The 26,332-nt window shown below is 44.2% G+C and overlaps 1 protein-coding gene across 3 annotated transcripts in view; it reads right to left on the bottom strand.

The window, feature by feature from the left end:
• Positions 1-26,332, bottom strand: part of CCDC40 (coiled-coil domain containing 40) — a 43,432-nt gene that overhangs the window by 1,106 nt on the left and 15,994 nt on the right. Inside the window, exons 7-20 of one of the 3 annotated variants that reach the window (XM_048491514.1) lie at positions 26,036-26,119; positions 25,728-25,947; positions 23,433-23,590; positions 22,930-23,052; positions 18,789-18,910; positions 16,858-17,101; positions 16,560-16,742; positions 12,877-13,122; positions 10,552-10,765; positions 9,156-9,325; positions 8,233-8,324; positions 7,014-7,134; positions 4,309-4,497; positions 2,429-2,587 (exon numbers count right to left, since the gene is read on the bottom strand). In XM_048491514.1, coding sequence (XP_048347471.1) covers positions 2,429-2,587; positions 4,309-4,497; positions 7,014-7,134; positions 8,233-8,324; positions 9,156-9,325; positions 10,552-10,765; positions 12,877-13,122; positions 16,560-16,742; positions 16,858-17,101; positions 18,789-18,910; positions 22,930-23,052; positions 23,433-23,590; positions 25,728-25,947; positions 26,036-26,119 — 2,325 coding nt within the window. Of the gene's footprint in view, positions 1-2,428; positions 2,588-4,308; positions 4,524-7,013; positions 7,135-8,232; positions 8,325-9,155; positions 9,326-10,551; positions 10,766-12,876; positions 13,123-16,559; positions 16,743-16,857; positions 17,102-18,788; positions 18,911-22,929; positions 23,053-23,432; positions 23,591-25,727; positions 25,948-26,035; positions 26,120-26,332 lie in introns of those variants that run through there. The other 2 variants (XM_048491515.1, XM_048491517.1) reach the window with 2 other exon arrangements.

Below are 26,332 nucleotides of genomic sequence, written 5' to 3'. Positions count from 1 at the left end.
GGCCAATTGACCATGCTGGCAGGGGCTGATAGAAGGTATAGTTAGCTATCTGGAGTGCCAAGGATTCTACTGCCCTAAACCAAACATCACCAAACCTGGCTGGTATCAGAAAGAGATTATCCTGATGATACCACCCAGGTTTGGTGAAGTTTGGTTCAAGGAGTCCAAAGTTATGGACCCTCAAAATGTAGCCTCATCTACTATTAGCTCCCATTGTTTCCAATGGGTGCTAATAGTAGATGAACCAAACTTTACCAAACTTGGGTGATATCATCAGGAGAGTCTCTTGAAAAATCCCTGAAATATTGGTGCTGCTAGCCTAAAAACTGCGCCCCCTGGTGGCCGACAAAGTAAAAACCCTAAAATATTTTTAAAAATACACCTCACTCGCGTAGAAGTCGAGGGGGGCTTTTTCAGCACAAAAATGTGCTGAAAAATGCGACTTATATGCGAGTATGTACGGTAGCTAGGAAAGAAACCTATCACTGGTACAATTACACTGGAGCTGATAAATCCAATGTTTCATAATCTTATCAGCAGTAGACAAGTTTATAGTCCCCCTTGATTAATTTTTATTTTTCTAGTACTGGGCTGGAACTGAAGACAAGTGGCTGTATATTCTGAACTCTATGTGATTTTTAAAATTTTGTTTCTATTCATTTTCTTTTAGAAATGTTGTCTCCTCATCTGTTCTTCACATAAGTTTCAGGGGTAACACTCACACGAATGGGTTTTAGTCATCAGAAAGAGGGTTTAAATAAGTGAGGATCCAGAGTTATCCTTGAGGCAAGAAAACAGACTGCACCTCATGTTCAACAGATCTGAAAAGTCCTGAGAGTGAGAATACAGATCTGAAGAGATACGAGGAAGAGGGATACGAAAATAAGAGAGAGGGAGGGAAGGGCCACATTAAGCTGTATAGTGGTTTATAAATATTTAAACAAATAAATGATAAAGAAAAGTGTACTAAATGTGACAGAAACAACCATGTTTGGCAATATTTTCTTGATTTACAATAGCCAAGATACCTTAAGCCTGACACCCTCAGCTCAGGACCTGCCCTGACTATTATGCAGTGGTGGCATCCAAAAATTTAAATAACAGGTTCCGATGGTGGTGGGATTCAAACAGTGGCGCCGCCGCACATATGCAACTCCACTCCCTATTGGGCAGGGAGGTTGCTTTAGTAACCCCTTCTCAGCACTCAGAAAAAATTACTAACCACTTCTAGAGAAGTGGTGAGAACTGGTTGGATCCCACCTCTGCTATTATGGCATGTAAGGACACTCAAGAGATATCTGAAGCATAGTCAAGAAGTGTTCATATTAAGTGTTACATGTTTTATTGCTATCTTCATCGAACAATAGAGTTGGAAAAGACCACAAGGGCCATCAAGTCCAACCCACTGCCAACAGGTAGGACCGTCAAAAGTGGTCAGAGGAACGTTGGACCCATCACTCCCTTAGGTACTATAAACCACAGAAACATTATGCCGTCTTTGCAGAAGAACAGGCTTTGAAAAGAAAACAAAATGTAATGGGAGAAATAAGCTGAGGTGACAAGCAGTGCAATCCTAAACAAAGTCACACCCTTCTAACAGACTTCAAAGACCTAAGAGAGTATAAATCTGGTTTGGGTTGCACTGAAAGAATACTAACCATTTCAATGCAACCAGACTGCATTGTCATAGCTGAAGCAATTTAATCTCAATCGGCTCCACACCAAATTGCTAACTGCAGATATGGATCCGATGCAGAAATGTTGCAGAGAAGACATTCACGTTGCTGGACACATTTATTTCTCGCATTCAGAATGCTCTGCGATCTGGCGCGCCTGATAGCCAGTTCACTTGCCCATCGAGACAGAAAAAGAAGTGCAAATGTGCTTCTCTCCCTGCTTCTATTAACACTGTGTTCAAGTTTCCAGACGAAGGCCCCATTCAACAGGCTAACATAATCCTGAAGATGGGAGCTACAGCTGCAAGGTACCTGGGAAACTGGAGTGCTGACAAAGCAGTCACTGCAACTGCTGTTGCCCTGGCAACCACACAGCAGGACACTGATGAGCCATAGCTACATTACTATGATGGCAGGAATACAACTCAGCAGACTTTGCTGAAGAAAGCGGGGAGACAAGAAATTGTCAAGCCTGCTTGCAGGCATTTAAAAATCAGCAGACTAAGGTTTAAGTCAGAGGACACCTGTATTAGTACTACTGATCCTGGAACAGCTGAAGCAGAGAGAGAACAAAGAACAGGGCAGAAAGTATCTATGTATATCTAAAGCTTAGGGAGTGAGGCAGAAGATGTGCTTGTGGAAACATAGAACATATCTGGATAGGTATGGTTATGGGTCAGTAGAAGAATGTATACATCAGTTCTCAAAAAGAACACGGAATGTACATTGCAAAGAAACCCAACCCTGCTTACGTGCAGTTTTTTTTCCTGCAGGTGATCAATTTTTATATCCAACTCATCATTTTCAACATTCAAGCTGGAAATCAGTTTCTGCTTCTCCAGAAGAGCATTGCTGATGTTTTTCTGAGTATCATCAAGCTGAGTTATAATGCTGTTGCAGTCCTCGGCATTCTAAGGAAGGGTCAAAAAGATATATTCTGTATCTCAGTTCCAGCCGAGTTGGGCGATGGTTGCGCATCTTTGTTTTCTTTGGTGCCAAATAGAACAACATAAATATGAAGTGGCCCATTCTGGAGTGCTGCCTTGCCTTAATGCAAGCAGCAAAGATGTAAGTGCTCCTACAGCAAGGGATGGAAGTTTATGGCACTGAACTATGCTTGGAACAGTAAACTGAAGGTCACATGTTGGGTTCCGTGCAGTACACTTCTGTTGTGTTGCTGTTCCATGCAATCAAATCACTTTATCTTAACTCACATTTTGAGGTTATCTAAATAGCAGGGGAGAAAGATTTAAATCAACCTGTACTTGGAGTTAACCTCTGTTTTCAGGTCATACTTACTGCGGTCTTAGAAGGCTGCTCTCTATACTAAGCTGTATTCCAGGTGAGTGTAGTTTTAGAGTGCCAGAATGGGATCTGGGAGATCCCTGCTCTGCCCTGGAATCTTGCTGTGTGACTTTATGTCTCCTCCCAGCAGTCTTCCAACTCAGAGGCGTATCAGGGGGAAATGGCACTTGGAGACCCTGATGCCTGGGGGCGGGGTGGGACAGAGCGGGCTCCGCCCCCCCATGCTGCCCCGCCCCCTTGCTCTTGGCTCCCAGCTGGCACTCGGCAGTCCCTTCTGTCCTCCCCTCCAGGGAGGCTAGAAGCGACTGCCGTCCCTTGGCCTCCGAGACCTGCTTTTATAAGCACTGAGGCCAGGGGATGGGACTCAGGGAGGGGTGGCCACACCCCCACCCCTGGGGATGTGGACACACCTCCCTAAGTCCTGCCCCCAGCCTCAGTGCTTATAAAAGCAGGTCTCAGAGGCCAAGGGACGGCAGTCGATTCTGGCCTCCTCAAAGGGGAGGACAGAAGGGACTGCCGGCTGGGAGCAGGAAGCAAGGGGGGCGGCAGGCAGAGGGGGAGGCAGCAGCCAGGCGCCCTTGACACTGCCCATGTTGATGACGACATGCGCGAGGTAGAGGGTGCCCGAAGACGACGAGGCAGCAGGACGTCCTGCTGCCTTGCCATCTTCCTGGTCACGTGGGGGACCAATTTTGTGCCCCCCACGTGACCAGATTAGCGGCACTCGGGGACAGAGGGTACCCCTCATCCCTAGGCAAATACGCTACTGCTCCAATCCCAAGAAAGTTGATTCCAGGAGTCATGGGACCAACATGGATTAATATCACTTGCCCAGGAGACTGAAGTGAAGATGGGGTGAAATCACACTTTCTGCCTCTCCAATGAATGCAACTCTGAATCATGGGATCCAGCCCAGACACATCATTTGTGCTGCTAGCAATGGAAGGGAACAAGGAGCTCAACAGCCCCTCATAATACATATCAGAGAAATGGTGGCAATCTTGAAGGAGTGCGTTCTGAGGTGTTTAAGGGATATTGGAAGAAAGTCAGCCTTTGATGAGGCCCTCACATTCACACTGGGAAGCCTGGAAGGGGAGCTCTGTGCAGAATGCGGGTTCTGTTGCAAACTGAACCAGTTTTCTCTGTGCCATTTCAGGGACAATGTGCAAAAATGGGCAAGTCAGACATGGATTTTAGTTATCGGTTACCACAACTTGTGTTGTGTGCAAATTCCTGAATGTGCCAGCGAGCAAAATCCGCGTTAAGAAATCCCCTTCTTAGCTATATTGCCCTATTAAAGTATTAATGTCTTTTTGTACAAGCGTACCTTCTGGATCTCTTTGATTTTTTTCTTCAACTCCAGCTTCTTGTAATGGAATTCGCCTTTCGTGAGTACTTTTTTATTCATTTTGTTCTGGTCCTCACTATGACTCAAAATGGTCTCTCGACGGGCAACAGCTGCCTCCATATCTCGTATCATCTTCTCCTGTAGCTTTTTCAGCTGGTCATGCCTTACCTACAATACACAGAGGCTGAATGCACCTAGGAAAGAGATGATGTACTTTGGTGCATTTCATTTTAGCTATACACAGGGGACATGTGAGAATCAGGCTGGTGCCAAAATTGACTCATCCTGATTCTGTGGTTCTGAGAATGTGAATTCTGTTACACCTGCATGTGAAGGGGGTATTACTTAAAATAGTACATTAATTAATACAGTACATTACTTAAAACAGTGTCTTTGTTTTAAAGCAAGGCATTCGCCACAAAACCACAAGGCTATTTGATCAGCCTCTTCAGTGATTATCCAGTATAGGTTCTGAAGAGAGTCAGAAGTGTATTTAGCCTTGGTGAAAACTTTGAACCTCAGCCAATGATCACGTTGCCCAGTTAAGTTAAGTTTAAACAAGGTTAAGAACATTATTTAAAATCACTCTAATTATTCGTGCACAAATTCAATAAAGAATTATTGCATTATACAGAAAACAGGAGCATGCTGTTAAGGGAATGAGGTATCTTGAGGTAAAATGCCATCATTTGCAGCTCAGGGAACAACAGGTGTCAATCTGCAACTAATGAGAAGCAGACTTCCCAGCATAGACTATTACTAACCCCAGGTCAGCTGCCACCAGTTTGCTGGTTTTACCTAGACTTGAGGGAGTTAGATCTCTTAGGACAGTGCTCTGATTGGTTGTGGAAAGTGGCCTGTTTCCTATAAAAGTAGGCCTCATCCCTTACTTTACCTGCTATGTTGGTTTTGCTGTGTTAAGTTGCTGTTACATCTATTCTGGGTTATCCTGCTTACTTTTGTACTGAGTTTGCCAAAATATCAAGTTAAATCTGCATGATAAGAACCATTCAGTAGACAGTCAGCTTTATTGGTCTAATGTGCTTAAACCTTCACTGAAACTATATTGTTTTAAAATCTCCCTTCATTTACAATAAAGCCTACGTAGCTTTATGGTGTCCTGTTGCTAAGAGTTCACTGATTCAAACCCAGGGTAATCTTGGGTTACATTATTACCAGTGGGTCATGGTTCGGAGTCTCTGGTTCAGGAGAGGGAGAACAATTCTCCCAGGACATGGCAGGTCAGCCTTGGCACATGGATAAATGAGATTATAAATAAAAAGCATGATATGTGTCATTCATTTTCCTACATAACCTGAATTTAAAGATAAAATGTGATTTCTTAAATTCTTTCTAAGAGCTTTTCTGAAAAGGTAAGATAAGTCTCGCCACAACCCACATTTGAGAGATTTGAGTTTTTAGAGTTCACTCCCTTGCACAGATACAATTCCAAGAGTCTAATTTATTTTCTCTAAAGGGGTGCCGTTAAACATCTCTGATCATCCCAAAAATAATTGCTGCACACTTTGTTCCATTTATTCTGAGATTTATTCTGGGCATAAAGCCACTGATTCATAACTTAATTCTTCTTGAGAATGAAAACTGTGAAGTTAGCTAGCGGGGAAGCATGCTTGTAGATCTAGAGAATAACCTTGGAAAGAAGCAAAACAAAACGCCATAATTATATGCACCTGTATAGATGAAGAACTTCCTAACTCATATCAATACATCTGTTGTGCAGAGAGCATTTAAAAATGAAAAGAGTGTTTTACGTTACAAAAGTGAAGATATGATTCATAGAAGATATGATTCATAGTATTTGTTGAGGGCAAGATATTCATATGTATGAGAAACTTGTAATCACTATTTCTAAACAGACTTTGTTAAGTTAAAAAGCAAAAAGAACGAACTGACAGTTTTTATACATTTTAAGAAGACTGTTCAAGCATAGATCATTGTGTATGGTGCTTGAAACTATAAGATACAAACCTCGGTGATAGTTGCCCACGGAGATCAATGGTTTCAGTCTTTGCTGGTCGCCCCCCGGCCGTTAGGTCACCTTGGAAATCTGCGGTCGCCTCGGCTTCTGAGGCGACCTTTACACAAATTTCATACGCCATTTGCTTTGTGCATGCGCAAACAGCATTGCGCATGCGCAAACAGGGTACCTTGGTCTGTGCCGTTTTCGGATTTCGCTGCCCGTCGCCGGACGGATTAACAGCGAAGACCGAGGTTTGACTGTAATTAGTTAGCCAAGAATGCAAGTTCAAGTGGGGCAGCTAGCAACTGTTAAGAGATAATGTTAAAAAGCTATAGAAAGGGGAAGTGGAACTGGCGGAGAGCTTATTCTCTGCAGAGGCTCCTTGCCTGAGACATACTTATCTTTGGGGTGAATAACTTTTAATTGTTCTCCTTTAATTATCTATGTAACAGTGATGGATGGTACAATTTTCTGTTGATTTAGCCAACGTTAAGAGTGCTGAATAGATACGTTTTAATAAAAGCTTAAAATTGAAGCAGAGATCCCCTGAAAGTATTGCATGTGTACTATATCTTTAATGAATCTGAAGCGTTACTGAGGTATGCCTCTGGTAGGAAAGTTAACTAGATGCCTACAATTTCTTACACGCACCCCTATATCTGAATCAGACCTGACCCAAGTCATGCAGAATAGTAGACGTCACCTGCATCCTGTGAATTTCTGATTTCATGGCCTGGATTTCACCCATCCCAGTCTCAGAGGCCACTGCAGCACGCATCTCTTTGGCGATCTGTATCTTCTTCTCCCATTGCATCATCTGACACCTTCAAGCATAGGAGTGAGAAAACTTTTATACAAAACACAGAAGAGTTTTTCCCCCTATTCTGGCCTGCCCATGTGGTCAAAACAATATGAGCTACCATTTAAAGGTCAGAAAAGGGTCTAACCCCTATAAAAGGTCAGAAGGCACAAGCATGGCAGGAGAGAGAAGGTGGGTCATTCATGGCTACCAATGTCATTACCCAACAGGAGTTTACACGACAGGAGTTTGCAATTGCATTCCACTTAACACTTGCAATAGGCCTACTTTTTGAGAGAAAGGGGCATTGCATTTTTCCAGCTGTAAGATCCTACATTACACAAGAAAATGCAATCTCTCAAGAAAAAAATATGCATAGATCCCACACAATCACTAAGCACAAAGTTCCCATTATTGCATTTAAAAGCCCCCAGGAGGAGGTTGCAGCGCTACCCTTGAGTGAAAAAGAAGAGGAGGAGGAATTTGGATTTATATCCCACCTTTCTCTCCTGTAAGGAGACTCAAGGTGGCCTACAAGCTCCTTTCCCCTCCTCTCCCCACAACAGACACCTTGCGAGGTAGGTGGGGCTGAGAGGGTTCCAAAGAACTCTGACTAGCCCAAGGTCCCCCAGCAGGAATGTAGGAGTGTGGAAACACATCTGGTTCACCAGATAAACCTCTGCCACTCAAGTGGAGGAGTGGGGAATCAAACCCAGTTCTCCAGATTAGAATCCACCTGCTCCTAACCTCTACACCATGCTGGCTCTCACAGTACACTGTGCTGTAACATTTGAACTTTCACAACAGATGTAATAATTTTGATAATAAAACTACACAACTTTTTTAGAAAAGCAGAATGTGGAAATGCCTGAACAATTAAATTGGGATAAATGAATTGCCAACCTTTTATTTTAAATGCAGAATTTGCTGTCAGCTCCAGTGCCCAGCTATAATATGAGGAAATCTGTGGAGCCAGTGATTACAGTTTGATTGTACTGTTGATTCCTCCTCCTTCCAAAAGCACTCACAAAAGAAATGTGTATTATTGCCATCACTCCAATTTGAAAGACTAACTGCTATACAAAAGAGGCTAAATTAAAAAGGACAAACACCTGCAACTCACTCTGTCTCCACCAAGCTGCTGACGAGTCTCTCTTTTTCCTCATGCAGTCGGTCGAGCTTCTCTTGCCATTCAATCGATTCCCTCTCAGCTCCCTAGAACCAGAAAGATGGAGACAACTACTGTTTCACTATGTACTTGGAAGAAAGAACAGGCAATGTAACAGAACTTACTGTCTCAAATCAGACTGTCTTTTGGAGGACATAGTTTTCCTTTTTATACAACGTGATTACCTTTTTCTTGTACACTCCAGCAAAGCAGAGCAACAATAGATTATCATGTAAAGGAGTGCAGGCTGACTGAGCAACTTAGTGATTCTTCAAAGTTTTCTGCTGCACTGTGACTTAAGAATGAACAGTGACTTAAGAATGTCACCTGTACAATCTCCAGATTCTCCTAGGAGGGTGGGAGTATGTGAGGGTTTCTGTTGGTTGTGTGTTTTTAGTCTGTTTTATTGTGTGCAGTTAGTAATTTTATTTAGTTATTAGCATTTTAGACGGAATTGTGTATTTTGAATGAAATGCTGTGAGCTGTTCTGGGCCATTTTGGAAGAGTGACATATACATTGAATAAATAAATGAATAAAAATAAAAACATATAGGATATGTAGTCCTTCAGGAAGCAATGACAGTGGCTGTGTCATGTGTACTAACGCAGCTACCATCAGTGAGAAGTGTCTGAGATCCGGGACTGAGTGTGAGAATAAACATTCATATGAAAAAAGTAAAGTAACATATGCACCTTGGTTTTTTGGTCTGATTAGAGAAATGCACTGATTTATGCCTATTGGGTAGGACTGGCCCTGCTCCTATCAACAGCAACAAAGGTGGCATACACTGTAAACGTGGCAGTGCATGGGCACTGCTGTGCATTAGCGATGCTCCGCCAATGGATATGTGGGTCTACATCTGGGAAACAGGGCATACCTTGAGTGCAAGCACAAATTCATTCTCCATAATAGTGTTGCCCTGCTGTAACTCCTCTGAGTTTGCACTGTTCTTATAGATCAACAAATGTAGTTTCTCCAAATCATTGGCCATGTTCTTCATGTGGCGCTCGATGTCCTTGAGTTCATTTTTCTCCTGCTGGATTTCATCTGAAGAAAAAGAAAAAATATAATCATGATCTAAAATACGAACGAGTCCTAAGCTGCTGATGAGAAGGGGGCTGAGAACAAATACGAGAGTGAGTGGAGTGCTGCACTAATGCAGACACCTCTGCAAACAGCATCCTGTCCATGTTGATAAATCATCTCTTCTAAAATATGCTTTGTCTCAGGACCAAACTATGTTTTACAACATATGTGGGTCTGCCATGGGGACTCACAGCTATTTTGCATCCAAATGGGAATTCAACTTAAAAGCACCACGGGGCCTAATTTAGAGAAGTATTATGGGGGACAGGTTGGGAAGATTTTTGGCCTCCCCCCATGCCACTTTCCCAAGCTGATATGGAGCTGCAGGTGTTATTTGTCCAATGGTGGGGTGCTCCATGTGTACTGAGTACACGTACTTGCATCCAAAAATTCCAAATTCTGCAGACAACCAAGTTTCTCCGTACAGAATATTTTCCAACTTCTCTGTGAAAGTTGTAATTTTGAGAAATCTACTGCAGCATGTAAGCATCATACAATGTGATGCATCAGCAGTTCTGTGGGACTTTGGCAACAGCTTGCTCTGAGTTATTGACCTTAATGTCAGTTGCCAATAAATTACATATGACTTTCCCTGAGAAGTTAGCAAGTATTTTGAGATGTCAGGAGCAACTATTCCCCTAACCCAAAATTATTGCCTCACATTTTCAGATACTTGAAAAACCTTTGCTGGTTGAGTCTCCATCACTGAGCCACACATGATACTTTTCTCCCAGTATTACTATTACTTCTGTAGCTGAGTTATTGGTTTGCAGTTGCAGATATGAAGGATTCAAGCATACAAGAAGATAACGCACTCAAAGCTCAGAAGAAAGATCTAATCTACGGGTGGGGAACCTTTTTTCTGCCAAGGGCCATTTGAGTATTTATAACATCATTTGCGGGCCATACAAAATGATCAACTTAAAAATTAGATTGCTATATTTGGTCAAGCGTTTAATTAACTCACCCCTAATGTGATGGCCGGAACTGCTTCTCTTTGGTGAGGCACGTGAAGCTAGCTGGTACTGACGATGTTGCTACTCGCAACTGTTTTTCCAGGTTTGAATTTTGAGTCCCGCCTGCGGTTGCCTTGGCAGGGCCAGACCAAATGATTTTGCAGGCCTTATATGGCCTGCGAGCCAGATGTTCCCCGATCTAATCAAAGGCCTCCAGAGGACTATACTTACTTTCTGTGCGCACTTTCTTTTGTTCCTTGATTGTGATCTCTTTCTTCAGCATGTCCAGGGATGCCAGCTGCTCTTCTCGTTCTTTACTTAGCTTCACTAATTCCTTCTGCCGGTCCAACCAAAACCTCTGCATCTTCACTATTTCCATGTCCATTTCATCTATCTGCTTGCCCAGCTTCTTGATTTCAAGTTCCAGAGGTCCCAACTCTTGTCCCTGGAATAAGGATTATTTTATTTGACCCAGTTTTCCGTGTCTGTACTCTTGTTGTTGCTTATACTCAGTTCTGCAGAACCAGAAATAAACAACTTTAGTGGCACGCCTCTACGTGCACAAAATTCCTTTCTCGCAGTCCCATATGGGTAGTTCCTGTTAGCCTTCAGCAGCAAAATTAAACAGACTTCTTAGAGCATTTAAAGACTAACAAAATTTATTCCAGCATAAGTATTTGAGCCAGAGATTGTTTCATCAGATGTACTTCCTACATTAGATGGCATTAAGCTGACCAGAGGGGTACCGGCAGAAAATGGCGCCCAGGGCAAGACCAAAGTTCTCCCCCCAACCCCCCACCCCCCAAAGCCCTACTTACATTGGATTTATTGGCTGGAAGACAGCAGGGCTCCTCAGCCTCATGCCAAGGTCGCTGCCAGGGCTGTCGGATCCATTTTCCCTTTGCACCTCAGGCTCCCTCCATCCCTGCAAGTGGCGGCTGTAGCATCTTTTGCCTCTCTTCAGGGCTGAGCTCTTCCTCTCATTGGCCCCCTTGCATGACACATGAGTGGCCGACAAAGGAGGAAACCCATGCATGTGTGTGTCCCCCTCCCTCTGCTCCACTCCCCTCCTGAGCATTGCCAGACATAAGCTGCCCCCGTTTCCTTCATCTCTGCTGCTGTGGTGGGGACTGCCAGGCGGGCAGAAGGGACGTTTTCTCCTGTGTTGCTGACATGCCCCAACCTCAGGGAAGGTGAAGTAGGGTGCGCTTTGGGAAGGGGCTGCCGGGCTACACCGAGTCTTGGGCGCTGGGAGCTCCTCGGCAGCCCTGGGCACAAGGAGGGATGTGGGGTGGAGCGATTTTGCACCACCACGTGATCAAATGCGTGGCGCCTGGGGACGTGTGACCACACATATCCTTCTGGGCGGTACGCATCTGAAGCTGACCCTTGTTGATTTGGGGTTACACTGGACCTAACATTACTGCTGAAGAAGCAAATTAGTACAACTGCAAAAACCACTTTCTAGCTGCTTAGTATAGCATGACATATGGCCCCTTATACTGACTCAGCCGATCTGGCACTGGGACCCATGCCATGGCAACATCAAGATTAGACTATTGTTTAAAGATTTTTTTTTAAAAAAAGATTAAACTATTGTAATGCTCTGTACATTCGTTTGCACTTAAAGTCAACTTAGAGATTCCAGTCGGTACAGAATGCTACCATTCAGTTAGTTATCAGTAGCTACATAGAGCATGCAAATTCAACCCACTCTGCAATCACTCCATTGACTGTCCATTAGCTGCTGGATTCAGTTCAAGGTACTATCCCATACAAAGGCCTACATGACTTTGGACCCTCTTATCAGCAGGACTAGGTCTCCTTCTACACTCTGCCATGACAGCTTCACTCATCTGTTCAGGGCCTTCTGCTGGTGTCACCCTGCAAAGAGGCAAGATCAACAACTGCCCATACATGAGCTTCTTGTGTTTTGACCCCCACTTTGTGGAATGACCTGATTGAGGGAGTTGGGAGGCCTCCATATTTCTGCCATTCTCAGAGGCTGGGTGAGGGGAAACTGCATCCTGCTGCAGCGCCGTCTGCCCCCGCCCCGGAACGCTCCCCCATGCCCTGACCACGCCTCCGCCACGGCTCGCCCCTATGGGCACGACACCACTGGTCATTGTGCAAACTATATATAACATGGTTCTTCAGGAGGACTTTTCTATCAACAAATAGGGCTTTACTGTAAAATGATTATTCAGGAAGGTGCTTTATAAAGGGAAAGGGACTGTGAACTATACAACTATATATAGGATGCATTATCTGTTTGCTCCATGCAATTGAAAGTTGTCACTGTATTATTTTCTGCTGATGCATAAATATTTTTTTCAGCATTGTATCTGCACTCTAAGAGGCGACGCTTGCTCAGTTCTTTGTAAACCTACTACGTAGCTTATTGGATGTCTCATCGTATTGACTGTATCAGCTTCCACTGTGTGAGTCTCAATAAGAAAGGCAGATTATAAATATAGGACACAAATTTAAATCCAATGAGATTCTGAGCCTGCATGACTGGATTTTGAAAATCAGTGAAAGTCACAGGAAACATACCCCCAGCTGTGAAATCATAATTTCCAGCTTCTTGTTGTACAGGTTGATTATTCCTTGCTTGCGCCCAATCAAGAGGTTACGCCTGGCGATCTCAGACTCGCTGTGGTTGACCTGCCCATTCATTTCATCCATCTCCTTGTCCAGCTCTGCAAGGGTCTTCTGAAGTGTATTCAGACTGCAATTGGTGTTTGTTATATCCAGTGAAATTTGGGCTGCATCATTCTCTACTTTGGCAAACTGTATATCCTGGAGGGGAAAAAAGAAAAATAAGAAAAAATTACTCCTGTGAACAGAGGAATGAGATGGCTTGTAGATTATGCATTTTCTGCACAGTCCGGTGCTTAGCAGACTTTATGCTTTGGCTATCGTTATTATCTGTTATCAAAAGAGCTAAGAGGCTTCTGCAAAACTTGCTCCCTTTAGTTAAAACTTTTTCCTCATTGGTTGAAATAATGCCTACTAGAGAGAGAGAGAGAGAGAGAGAGACAGACAGACAGACAGACAGACAGACAGACAAGAGAGAGACAGAGAGAGAGTAAAGTGCTGTCAAGTCGCAGCTGACTTATGGCTACCCACTAGCGTTTTCAAGGCAAGAGACAAACAGTGGTTTGCCATTACCTTCTTCTGCATAATGACTTTCGTATTCCCTGGTGGCTCTCATCCAAGTATTGACCAGGGCCCTTCTGCTTAACTTCTCAGATCCGGCAAGATCAGGATAACCATCCAAGTCAGGGTGCTGCTATAGCAGTCAATATTAATCACATATACCAGATATAATTTGTGTGGTTTTTACCTGATGCAGAAGATTGGTGCAGGGAGACTTACCAGTTTCATCTGCTGCGGGACCTTTTCAGCCCGGGCTCATGTTCCCCACCGCAGCTTCCGCCCCTTCCTGAAATGAGCGCTGGCAGCCGCGCAGCAGCCAGGCAGGACTCCCCAATATTCGTTCAGGGGGTGTCCTGATTGGCTGCTGAGTTTGCGATTTTCCCGCCGCCTGATGACGTGGGCCCTCCCATCCAATCAGGGCATGGCAGGGCGTTCATGATGTGGCGGGAATTTTTTTTAATTTTCAACTAGACGAATCCACGACTTTGTGGACATGTGTCCACAAAGTCGTGGATTCGTCCAGTTTAAAATTAAAAAAAATTCCCGCCACATCGCGAACGCCCCGCCATGCCCTGATTGGATGGGAGGGTCCACGTCATCAGGCGGCGGGAAAATGGAAACCCGGGGCAACCACGCGGGCTTCCCCACTGCCGCACGCTCTGTGCGGGGTCATTCAAAAGGCGCTGTTCCAAACAGCGCCAGAAATGACACGCGCTGAGGGGGCGCAAGAGTGGCAGAGTCGGGGCAGCTGCGTTGTCACCGCCCCTGTCATAGGGAGTGCCGCTAGACCCCGCGTCATTCAGCATGAGTAGTGCACAACAATCGGTAAGTGGGGAAAGGGCCTTTGATTTCCCTATGACTTCCAGAGGGTTTTGGAATGTTGAGAACCATTACTAGATCAAGTTGTTGGGCAGGTGTACCTAAATCCAGATCCAAAATATGTTCTCCAAATCTTTAGTCCATGAAGATAGTTGCTAGAATGGAGAGATTGAGCTGGTGCCTTTTTATACAACAGGCCTCATTGATCAGTCAAGGGCAGAATGTCTGATACTCATACCATGCCTAGCCACCGAGAGGCTTTGCATTGCCTGCCAAAGGCATTGCCCAATGTTGTACACTCCTATTTCACTCTGTATCTGAAGAGGGCTCCGAGAGCTGACCAGACACAGTAAGGCTCAGCATCAGACCATAAGGCTCTTTGGAGTCCATTACATGAATCCCAATGTAGTTGGTCTTTGGATTCCTGATTCTTCCTTAGCCTTTCTTGTTAGTGACGCTTACTGTGTGCAACATTCCTAGAAGACAGTAATTCTTATACAGTGTCTGTCTCCATGATGGAGCTTCCCTAACTCTAGGCAATGCGAAAAAACAATAGAAGAGAAAAAAATATTCCAGCTTCATTTTCCTAGCATGAATCCCACTCCTTAAAACATTCTCAAAAAGTAGATTGCTTTGAAAGTTAGATGGGAAGCGACCAGAGGCTAAACTTATAATTACTGGGCAGGGTAATGATTACTTGAAGCAACAACATTTCTTCCATCTGAAAATGCAATTTATTTATTCATCAGATTCAATTTTATTCCACGTTTCCTTCAAGGAGCTAAGGGAAGAATACATTCTTCTCTGATCTTTTTTTTCTTCCTAAAGGTTAGGCTGAACTTGAGTGTAATGGTGTGTGTGTATGAGTGAGTGAGTGAGAGTGTGTGTGTGTGTGTGTGTATGTGTGTGTGTGTGTGTGAGAGAGAGAGAGAGAGAGAGAGAGACTTTAAACTGAGAGCTGAGTTGGAAAGAGAAAGGGGAGATGAGAGAGCGATATGATTGGTTCATTCTAGAAGAGAAGAAGAGAAGAGTTTGGATTTATATCCCCCCTTTCCCTCCTGTAGGAGACTCAAAGGGGCTTACAATCTCCTTGCCCTTTCCCCCTCACAACAAACACCCGTGAGATGGGTGGGGCTGAGAGAGCTCCGAGAAGCTGTGACTAGCCCAAGGTCACCCAGCTGGCGTGTGTGGGAGTGTACAGGCTAATCTGAATTCCCCAGATAAGCCTCCACAACTCAAGCGGCAGAGCTGGGAATCAAACCCGGTTCCTCCAGATCAGAGTGCACCTGCTCTTAGCCACTGCTCTTAGCCACTACACCACTGCTGCTCCTAGAGTGTGCATGTGGGAGGGCTGTGCTGGATTGGCAGAAGGTGACAGGATTTCAGAGTGAAAAGACTTAAGAGTGTGAAAGCTCTAGTCAGAGAGAGTCAAAGCTCTCTGTGAGCATGGCAGAATGTGTTAGGGCTTCTGAACGAAAAGACCAAGTATGTCAAAGCTCTGTGTGAGCAAATCAAAGTGTGCCTAAGCTCTTTGTGAGCAAAAGTTAAGAGTGTGTTAGAGTTTCTGAGTGAGAAATCAGAGAGTGTCAAAACTCTGTGAGAGAAATAGTCAGTGTATCAGAGTGTACACAGAGAAAGTCAGAACTCAATAAACTGTTAGACAAAATAAGACAGAGACTCTGACAGAACTATGAGAAAGAAAGCGTCACAGTGAATTTATGTTGAATAAAGTTCTCCAAGTGTTTGTTGCCTCATTTTTAAAAATTTTGTAAATATTTTGCTTGAAACCTTGAAGTTATCTATCAGTTATAACCAAACTCTTACTTTGAAGAAACAATGGATTCTCACCCTATTTTCCTTAGGACCAAGTAGGCCATTCACTTTGCCTTATAAGCTCATACACTAACAAAAGGAGATAAAAGGTGGTGTTGTCTTTTGGATTTATGTTCCTGGTGGCAGCTACCATATGGGAAAGAATTAAGGGGACAAATATTAGTTGGCACTTATTATATATTTATTTATACAGAAAAAAGAGGGGACATTGCATTTGGTGGCCACAGGCAGGGTGGTCGTGGCAGTGAATGACTGGCCCAAAACCATGACAGAGTGAGGATTTCAACTAAGGCCTCCCAGATCCTACTCCAGCTCTCTAACTACCCCACTCTGACTGTCATAATAGTGAATGAAAGAAGATAATCCTTCCACTGCCCATGCAGCCTGCTTCCCCTCAGTTCCATAAGAATTAATGTTACACATACCAAATCCATCATTCTGTTTTGAAGTTTATCAGACAGTTGTAGAAAGTATCTTGCTGCTTTGTTAGACATCAGCTGGTCCTGCAGCTTGACCATGATTTCAGTCTCCAGATCCTGCTTGATTTGCGATCCCTTCTCAAGCTCTCTACGAAGGGTAACCAAGTCATTCAAGCGAGCAGTTCGATCCTGGAAAAGGAAGACCCGGGGCAGTTAGAAGAAATATGGGGAAGGCTGATTCACAGAAGCAAACACATATTAATGCCTGATCAACACCCCCCTGCCCCGCCCCCCAGCATCTCACTGTATTGGTCCGATTGAGGGCTTGCTCCGTCTCTTGAAGGGTTCGAGTGTAGGTGCCAAATTCCACTTTCAAGGTGTCCTGTTTAGCTATGCTCTGAGCTATCAATTTCCTGCTTGTGCTCCCATCATTCTCAGAGCGGCTCAAGATAGATGCCAACAGCTCATTCCTCTCTTCTTCCTTGGAGATGGACTTCTTGTAGACTTCAATCTCAATCTCTAAAGACTTGAGCTTGTGCCTGGTTTCTCTGAAAGAGCAGAAAGAGATGGCCTGAAAGCTGCAAAGCTGGCTCAGAACCTCTGGTTTCAAAGAAACGCTTATAAAAGCAATTGCGGGCCAGACTGGCTCATTCAGCACCAAGGGCCAGCTGCCTTTGTAAGCTGTTCATAAGGACCTTCCCAGAATTGTTTCTTTGTCCAGTAAAATACAGAGTAGGCATTGCTCATTTGTTGTTGGAAATACAGATATCTTGTCTCCATGTAGTGTGTATGTGTCACAATTTTCTTGGACTCAAACTGCAAGATTCTGTTTCTGGAAAGATCTGATAGCTCCCAAAAGCAGCAGCTTGTAGAGTGGGTTGCAGGGAAAATCCCAGCTGCCAGAACTGAACACCACGGAAAGGGAATACTGTGTCCTTGACAAAGGGCAGCAAAAGGTAGTGATGGCTGAAACCATGTAGGCCTTCAGCTACAGTGGCTAGATTCTAACCTGGCACAAGTACAGGTGATGACCTCATTTGCAGGCACCGGGTTCTACTAGCCACTCAGCACCTGCAGGCATAGCACTGACAACTCCACTGTGATGCAGATATTAGAAAGCAGATAGCTGTCACTTGTCAGCAGAATTCAAAGAAGAATAAACGCAAAAATTCAATACCTATAGACAAAGAAATTGTTTCCTCAGATTCTGATGACTAGTACCCAACTGGGCAAATCTGAGTGTAATAAGGCAAGAATGAATATTTCCTGAAGGAGAAGTGGCTGGAATTCACAACGCATCAGATAAGAAATGAATATTGCAGTTTGACTTGTCAATATTTTATGTATGTATTAAGTTGCCAGATGTTTAGACAAATCTTTTCAAGCATCTAGTAGCAACCTTGATTATGTTTCCCCCAAAATTTCACCAAGCTTTGTAAATTATGTGTAGTGGTTACAAAGAAAAGTACAAGAATTCAATGAAGCAATGGAGTCATCCTTCTCATTTCCAGCATCTTTGGGCTAGAACATACACAGTGAATATAAGTGTGCATTTTGTAATTTGTAAACATAATGGGTAATAATCATGATAATTCTGATTCTGTCAAGTTGGAGATCTTCTAAAGAATGGGCAGTATGGGTAATTTCTATGTGTAATGGGGCAGTCATATTTTGTGGTGAGTTTCCTTGTTTCTCCAGTAAATTTTCAAACACTAAATTTCAATACTCCTTACTTCCCACAAAACATGCAACATTATCACAGAATAACTCCACAGCCACAAGAAAAAAACACACCTTAGGATATAAAAACAGTGCTTTAGACAATCCTACTTTCTTTGTACAGGAATATTGATGCTGCTGGCCTATAATACTTAGAGGGCGGATAGGTCCATTAATGCCTATGAACCATGATGACTAAAAGGAACCTCCATATACAGTCAGCCAACTGAATACGAGTGATAGGAAGCCACTGGTATTTGTTGACCTTCCTGAGCATTTGCTTAGTCACTGTGCAAAATAGCTTGCTGGATCAGGTGGACTACTAGTCTGATCTAGCAGGTCTCTTCTTAAGTTCTTAATGAGACTCTTGTGCCTAACAGCTGTTTGCCAATCACCATTCGTTAGCTCTGATTCCTGTGGGATTATCCCCATCTAACTCAACAGAAAGAATAATTTTGCATTTTTTTCCACATCTTTCCCTACCCACATAATTCTGTGCTGATTCAGCACTGTTACCTTAGCGCTTCCTGCATGGCAGCATATGCCTCATCACGCCGCTTCATTCCAGTCAAGCTGACAGTCCACTGATGCAGCAACTGCTTCTTCTCCAGGTTTATAGATTGTATTTCCGTACATGCCTGCAAAGGGAGCAGGGTGAAATGCTAAATCAGCTGCTGGGGTTAGTCTTCTTTCTCTCAGTCACTATCTACTCCTCTTCCACTGATAGCCAAGTACCAAAGTTATATATTTGAAACCTTAGTCTCTATCACTTTGCTCCTTTTTATCTTTACATCCTGGGGAGCGGACAGTGGGGGTGGGGGTGGAGTAGGGGAGATGAACTGAAAACATACTTACAACAAATCAGTGAAATTCATAGGAGGAATGTTCATGATCTATGCGTTGACTAGACTACAGTGACAACAGGCTGTACACACCAACATGCAAATGATCGTGGAGAAAAGCTGAAGCATGCCTTTCCCTTCATTTACTTATAGCCCCGTTCAAAACCACACTGTCCCAAGCCATTTCACAGTTTACAAGAGGCCTGACACACACTGCGTATAATATGTTGTTAGCCCCAGCTATACAATACATTCTTTATGGGCTTGGTCTCCATCCTATGAACCAGACTTATACTGGGAGTTCCATGTTGAAACATAATTCATTGGCCCCTTCCGCACACACAGAATAATGCGTTTTCAATCCAGTTTCACAATGGTTTGCAAGTGGATTTTGCAATTCCGCACTGCTACAAAGAGCATTGAAAGCAGACTGAAAGAGCATTATTCTGCATGTGCTGAAGGGGCGTTAGACATGTAGACACCCAATTTGAATTGGGACTACCACATTTCTTTATTTATTTGTACCCTGCCCTTTCCCAGCAGAGCCAGACTCAGGGCAACTAACAACATTCTTTCTCTACATACATTCATGAACACAAAGTTAAAACATGCAAACAAAACCATAAAAATAGTAAAACCTAATCTGAACTAATACAATTTATACAGATGGTTCCCTAAATTTTACTCTTACTCTCCTACCTCACCTAGGGAGAGATCATTCACACATGGTGACAGTGGGCCAAAAAAATGTCAGTAGGGAGGCCAACAACTGGCAGCTCCAAGGGTGAAGGTGACAGAAAAACAAAAGGGAAAGTAGAATGGAAAACATAAAAGGGAAGGAAGGGGAACAGGAAAAGAAAGGGTGGGATGGCGAGGGAGGCCAATTGATTTGTAATACTATCACTGTCCTCAACTGCAGGCCTGGTGGAATGTTTCCGGCTTTAAAGATCACTACCAAAATCTGGAGCTAATGCAGCTGATGGATCACTGGTTGTACATGGCCTCTCCAGGGGGTCCCTAGAAGCACCGTTGCTGCTGCATTCTGGACCAGTTGAAATTTCTGGAGCAACTTCAAGGGCAGCCCTGCATAAGCATGAGTTACAGTAATCCAATATAGAGGTGACAGTTGCATAGATCACTGTGGCTAGATCTGGGCAGGACAGGTAAAGAAAGGGTCAGCTTCTGGGCTTGGTGAAGATGAAAAAAAGCCATCCTGGCAGTATTTGTGATTTGAGCCTCTAAGGAAAGGGAGGCATCCAGAGTCTCTTCCAAGCTCCTGAGAGAGGAAGCCAGCACCAGCTGAACTCCATAAAGAGCAGGAAGCTAAACTCCCCAACCTGGACCTCTCCAACCCAGTTATTGGACGAGGAGGTATATGCAGGAAGAGATGGTTTAAGCCTCCCCTCAAACTATGTTGTATTATGTTGTATTATGTTGCTATGTTGTATTATGTATTAATTGCTGCGTTTTTAATTAATGTTATTTAATGACTGATTAGAAGAGTTTTTTGGATTTATATCCCCCCTTTCTTTCCTGCAGGAGACTCAAAGGGGCTGACAATCTCCTTGCCCTTCCGCCCTCACAACAAGCACCCTGTGAGGTAGGTGGGGCTGAGAGAGCTCCGAGAAGCTGTGACTAGCCCAAGGTCACTCAGCTGGCGTGTGTGGGAGTGTACAGGCTAATCTGAATTCCCCAGATAAGCCTCCACAGCTCAGGTGGCAGAGCTGGGAATCAAACCCAGTTCCTCCAGATTAGATACATGAGCTCTTAACCTCCTACGCCACTGCTGGTCCAGGATTAGTATTTGATTTTATGTTTTTTGTATTGAATTTTATGTTGTTCACAGCCCAGAGCCCTTCAGGGGTTGGGCGGTATATAAATCTGAAAATAAATAAATAAAATAAACTATTTTCCTAACCTGAAATGACAGCAAAGAGCTGCTATTTGCCCTGCCGGGAAAATATATTTGTAGCCTATGATTACATGTACATTTTCCAAACAGTAGTAGTTGTTCCTTAAGGTAGTTGCAGGTTGGGAAAATAACACCTGGCATGTGCTACAGTTTTGACCTAAAACAGATTTACTGAGGACTAGGACAAACATTTCAGCATGAAATTCTCAGCACATTTCTGGTCAACAAGATCTGCAGCAGAGTTAAAAACAATAAGGTGAATCCTATCGCTATGCTATCACTCCACAGAGAAAGATGGAGGAAGCAGAGGCCAACTTTTTAGACTGGAGGAAGGCTTCTTGGATGATAGTTGGATCTACTCTAATGTATTATATAGTTAGGTGCTCAGTGTCAGAGGCTAATTTACATATAATGTTAGTGACATTCACTGTGGCACCCATGGCTGCCATGGTATCCACCAATGGATTTCCTGGTTCCCACAAGTTTCTTCCTCAAAACGCTTACCCAAAGCAAAGATCCTAGGTTTGTTCCATTTCACTGGAGCAGGAGGTGCTTCAGAAGATACCAGAAGGCTTGGGCCCATGGTGGCGAACCTTTGGCACTCCAGATGTTATGGACTACAATATCCATCAGCCCCTGCCAGCATGGCCAATTGGCCATGTTGGCAGGGGCTGATGGGAATTGTAGTCCATAACATCTGGAGTGCCAAAGGTTCGCCACCCTTGGGCTCTACTGAGAATGCCCACTTGAAGATGCCCACTTGAAGAATGCCCCTCAATCTATTCTAGGAGGATACTTGACTTGGAACTTTCCAATGTTTAATAATTTTCCCCAGCAGCCATTGTATTGTTCCTATTTCCCATGACAATCATTTCTTGGTGGTGCCTGCCCATTCTAAAATTCCACACATGCGCACAGATTCAACAAAGCTTGGGATCCTTCTGATTAGAATTAAAACTCTTCAATTGACTCATCTGGTCAATTGCCCAAGGTTACTATTTATTTTTTATTTTATATGACTTTTATCCCGTTCTTTCCCACTACAACTAGGCATTCCTTTGAAGTTTAAAGTGGCTTTATCACTCTCGAAATGCTCTCAATATCTAATACAAAAAAATACCTCATACTGCAGAGATATGATTAAAATTATATATACATATTGAGGTCTAAACTTTAAATATACAATTTGAGACTATTTTGGGAGAAAGGTTGGAAAGATGCTTCACCAGGAAAATGTAATCTAATGTAATGTAATCTAAATGTAATTAGTAATCTAATCCCGGGGTGTCAAACATGCCATCTGGGGACCAGATCTGCTCTTTGAGAGGGCTTATCAGTCCCAAGAGCCAGCTGAGGCAACCTCTCCCTTGCTCCCGATCTGGCCAGTCCAGCAAACCTCTCCACTCCTATTCTGGCCTGGTATGCCTGCTGCAAGCTTGCCAGTCCAGGCACTCACCCCACCCTGCTCCTGATCTGGCCTGGCCTGGCCTGACCTGGCGAGCCACCTCCTCCCACTGTGTCAAGATGGGCTATTGATCCACTGCAAGTTCACCAGCCAGGTAGCCACCCCACTGCTAATACTGACTTGCCAGTGGAGTCAGCCACCCCCTCCCAGCACTTGCCAGTGGAGTCAGCCTCCTCCCCGTGCTATCTCCCTTCCCAATGATGGTCTGGGCTGATGAGCTCATTATGGGCTTGACTGCCGAGGTAGCTACTCTTTCCTTGGGCTGATCTGGACTGGTGAGCCTGCCAGAGACTCAACAATCTAGGTGGTCCCCCCAGTACTGATATGGCAATCATCCCTACCCCCATGCCTAGCCCAACCAAGTCATATTTATGTCGAACCCGGCCCTCACATCAAATGAGTTCAAACTTAACAAATGCCCGTCGTATCCCTTCTTACCTCCGCCACATCTTGCCGTGTGATTTTTGTGTCTTCAGCCTGGGCTATGTGTTGTGCTTCGTACAAAGCGATCTGCTCTTGCAACTCATTGGCTGTCCTTGTTAAGCGGTCAACGTGAAGGTCCTGTTAAGTCAGATACATCCATGATAACAGGACCTGCCCCTCTCTGTTCTCAAAGAACCTCCAGATCACAGCAAATGATAGAGCAAAGAGGCAAGAATCGGATGGCAACGGAAGTGCAGGTAAGATGATATTTGGGAGGTTCAAAATAGTCACTGACGACAAAGTGGGCTTCTACGAAGAAGCAAATGGACTGGCAATACTGAGTGAGGGGCCTGTCCAATTGTAGGGAGCAGAATACCAAATAGGAGTCGAAGGAGACTCAGGGACTTGTGGGAGATGAGCATGGGCAAGAAGCTGTGTGTGGACCTGGCTCTAGAATTATTGTTAGCTGATGGGGAAGAGTATACACAGGCCCAGTCAGTAAAATGATTGTCTGATACCTGTTTTTGCTTTTCCACCTCTGCTCGCATCCGCTCCACCTCGGCCTTCTTCACGGTTCGCCTCATCACAGCAATATCATCACGCACATCTTTGTCCATGTTTTGCATATAGAAAAGGTGCAGAGACAGATTCTCCATCTCTGCCTGCATACTTGAAACTAGGAAAAAGAGCAGAAAATTTTTTACAAGCCAGCTGTAAAAGAAAAAGAGATAATGTGTATTTAAGTTAATATCATACAACCAATAGAAAAGGACTCCACTTTAATAAGGCAACTTCTACTTCCAAGAGGCTACGTGGATAAGCCCTGACCAGTTGTTCCATGAAGTCTTTTCAGGGAAGGACCTGCTTATTTTGCCTGTCTCTCAACATCATCTGAAGCTGCCCTATATGAAGTCAAATTATCTATCAAGCCTAGTTAGCTCTTCTGTGTTTTGCAGAGGTCTTTCCCTGTCCTGCTACCAGACAGGTCAAGGATTGGCCCTGGGAATTTAAATATGCAAAGAATGTTCTCTCATAGTTTGCCTGACATAACCTTTCATGGTCAGACACCCAAACTTCAGGCAAACAACCACAACCAAATACTAGGGCACAGAAGATTACACCTTCCAATTATTCAACAAAATGACAAAACTACTACTTTAAGAGTCTAGAAGGGAACGGGAGCTTCAAGATGGACCCAATCCTAGGTCTCCATTGCAGAAACTGAAACCAAGGAGCTAGCAGCATGTATGTTGCACCAGCAGCCTCTAGACCAGTGGTTCTCAACCTGGGGGTTGCAACCCCTTTGGGGGTCAAATGACCCTTTCACAGGGGTCGCCTAAGACTCTTTGCATCAGTGTTCTCCATCTGTAAATTGGATAAATGTCAGGGTTGGGGGTCACCACAACATGAGGAACTGTATTAAAGGGTTGCGGCATTAGGAAGGTTGAGAACCACTGCTCTAGACAGCAACTTCTGCAACAGAGGATGTGGCAGCCCCCTTCCTGGTGCATCAGCAGAGTTTCTAATCCTGGAAGCAGTTGTCAGCATCAGAAACAGAGCTCAGGGAAGAGAGGCATTATGACAGCAGGTAAGTATTCTATCATCTAAGGGGGTCTTTTATTTGTGTTCATTGCTGTCATTCTGGTGACAAGGGCTTGACGTTAGTGGTCCTGTAGAACAGGAGTGCATCTTGAACTTGCTGAATTTAGCATGGATGAAGGACAGAGTGACCCTCATAGCCTGTTAAGGTATTCTGTGCTGCTTAGCAGAGCTATACTAAGTCCACTGAAATTCACTAAAAGCAAAGGGCTTAGAACTAAGTACAGTTCTGCTCAGGATTGCCTGGTTACTGTTTCTCAGCTGGGTAAACCGGTGACCAGCTAATACAGTAACAATGAGCTTGTCAGGACAAAATTCAACGTGCAATCTACTGATTGCCAATCACGAATATGACTCAACAACTATAAAATAATTAAGGCAACACCAGCTCACTACATAGAATATTCACAGCCCGCTGCATTAATGGGTAGTTCAACAGACCCAGTATTCAGGAACAGTTTTGCAACACTGACGTATTTATTTTCCCAACATGCAAAGAACAAAGAAAAACCTAGCAGTAAATGAAGAAGAATAATAATTTGGATTTATATCCCCCCCTTCCTCTCCTGTAGGAGACTCAAAGTGGCTTACAATCTCTCTTCCCCACCTCACACCCTGTGAGGTGGGTGGGCTGAGAGAGCTTCGAAGAACTGTGACTAGCCCAGGGTCACCCAGCTGGTGTGCGTGGGAGTGCACAGGCTAACCTAATTTCCCAAAATAAGCCTCCACAGATTAAGCCAGCAGTGGCAAACCTATGGCACGGGTGCCAGAGGTGGCACTCAGAGCCCTTTCTGTGGGCATGTGTGCACAGAGTTCATCAAAGAGGGGGCGAAAAATCACCCCCGCACACACACACCTAGGCTGGCCTGGGCATGATCCTTTACCTGGGAGTAAGCTCAGTTGCTAGCAATGGGGTTTGCTTTTGAGTAAACCCTCCTAGGGTCATGATTCACCCATTCGAAGCTTCACCAAGCTTACTCCCGAGTAACATGCGCCTTGGAGCCAACTGTTTTTTCTAAACTAAAACCTCAGTATTCAGGTTAAATTGCTGTGTTGGCACTTTGTGATAAATAAGTGGGTTTTGGGTTGCAATTTGGGCACTCAGTCTCGAAAAGGTTCGCCATCACTGGTTTAAGTGGTAGAGCGGGGAATCAAACCCCGTTCCTCCAGATTAGAATGCACCTGCTCTTAACCACTACGCCACTGCTGCTCACCTTTCTTGCGTTCATCGTCACTGCTTTGGCATGTCTTCTTATACGTATTCCTCAGGTCTTGCAACTCTTCCTCTAGCTGCCGGTGGGCCATGGAGACCTGAGTATGGTAATTGTGATTCTTTTCCAAGTCCATTTGCAGCTGGGCCAACTGTTGCTGCACTCCATACAGAATCACACCAAGTTCCTCTCTCTCTTTTGTCTTGCTCTTTGTGAGAACTGCCTGCAGTCACAAAAGGGAGGAAAAGGGCCTGCTCACTATGACACGAATGAGTCAAGAACGAGAGGGAAATCCAAGCAATATACTGTACCATCTCACGAAGCTCCTCCGTCAGCTTTCCGATCTGTTTACTGAGGTAGGTCTTCAAGGCAGTTTGGAACCTTTTCATCAAAGGCTACAGAAAGAACCAAGAGCCAAAGATTAGCAGAAGTAACATCTGTCAACAACTACAGTTCTTACTCAGAGTACATTAACTACATCAGAAGGGTATACAGGCCATGCAAAACCTTGTAGCAGTTTGTTTGCATGATGAAACTGCAAACAACAACAACAACAAGATTCCTATGACCTTTGGCCAAGGCATCATATTGGATATCCAATCCTCACC

Source organism: Sphaerodactylus townsendi, linkage group LG03 (genome assembly GCF_021028975.2).
Source record: "Sphaerodactylus townsendi isolate TG3544 linkage group LG03, MPM_Stown_v2.3, whole genome shotgun sequence".
Lineage (NCBI taxonomy): Eukaryota > Metazoa > Chordata > Lepidosauria > Squamata > Sphaerodactylidae > Sphaerodactylus > Sphaerodactylus townsendi.
This window is presented reverse-complemented; position numbering and strand designations above follow the sequence as displayed.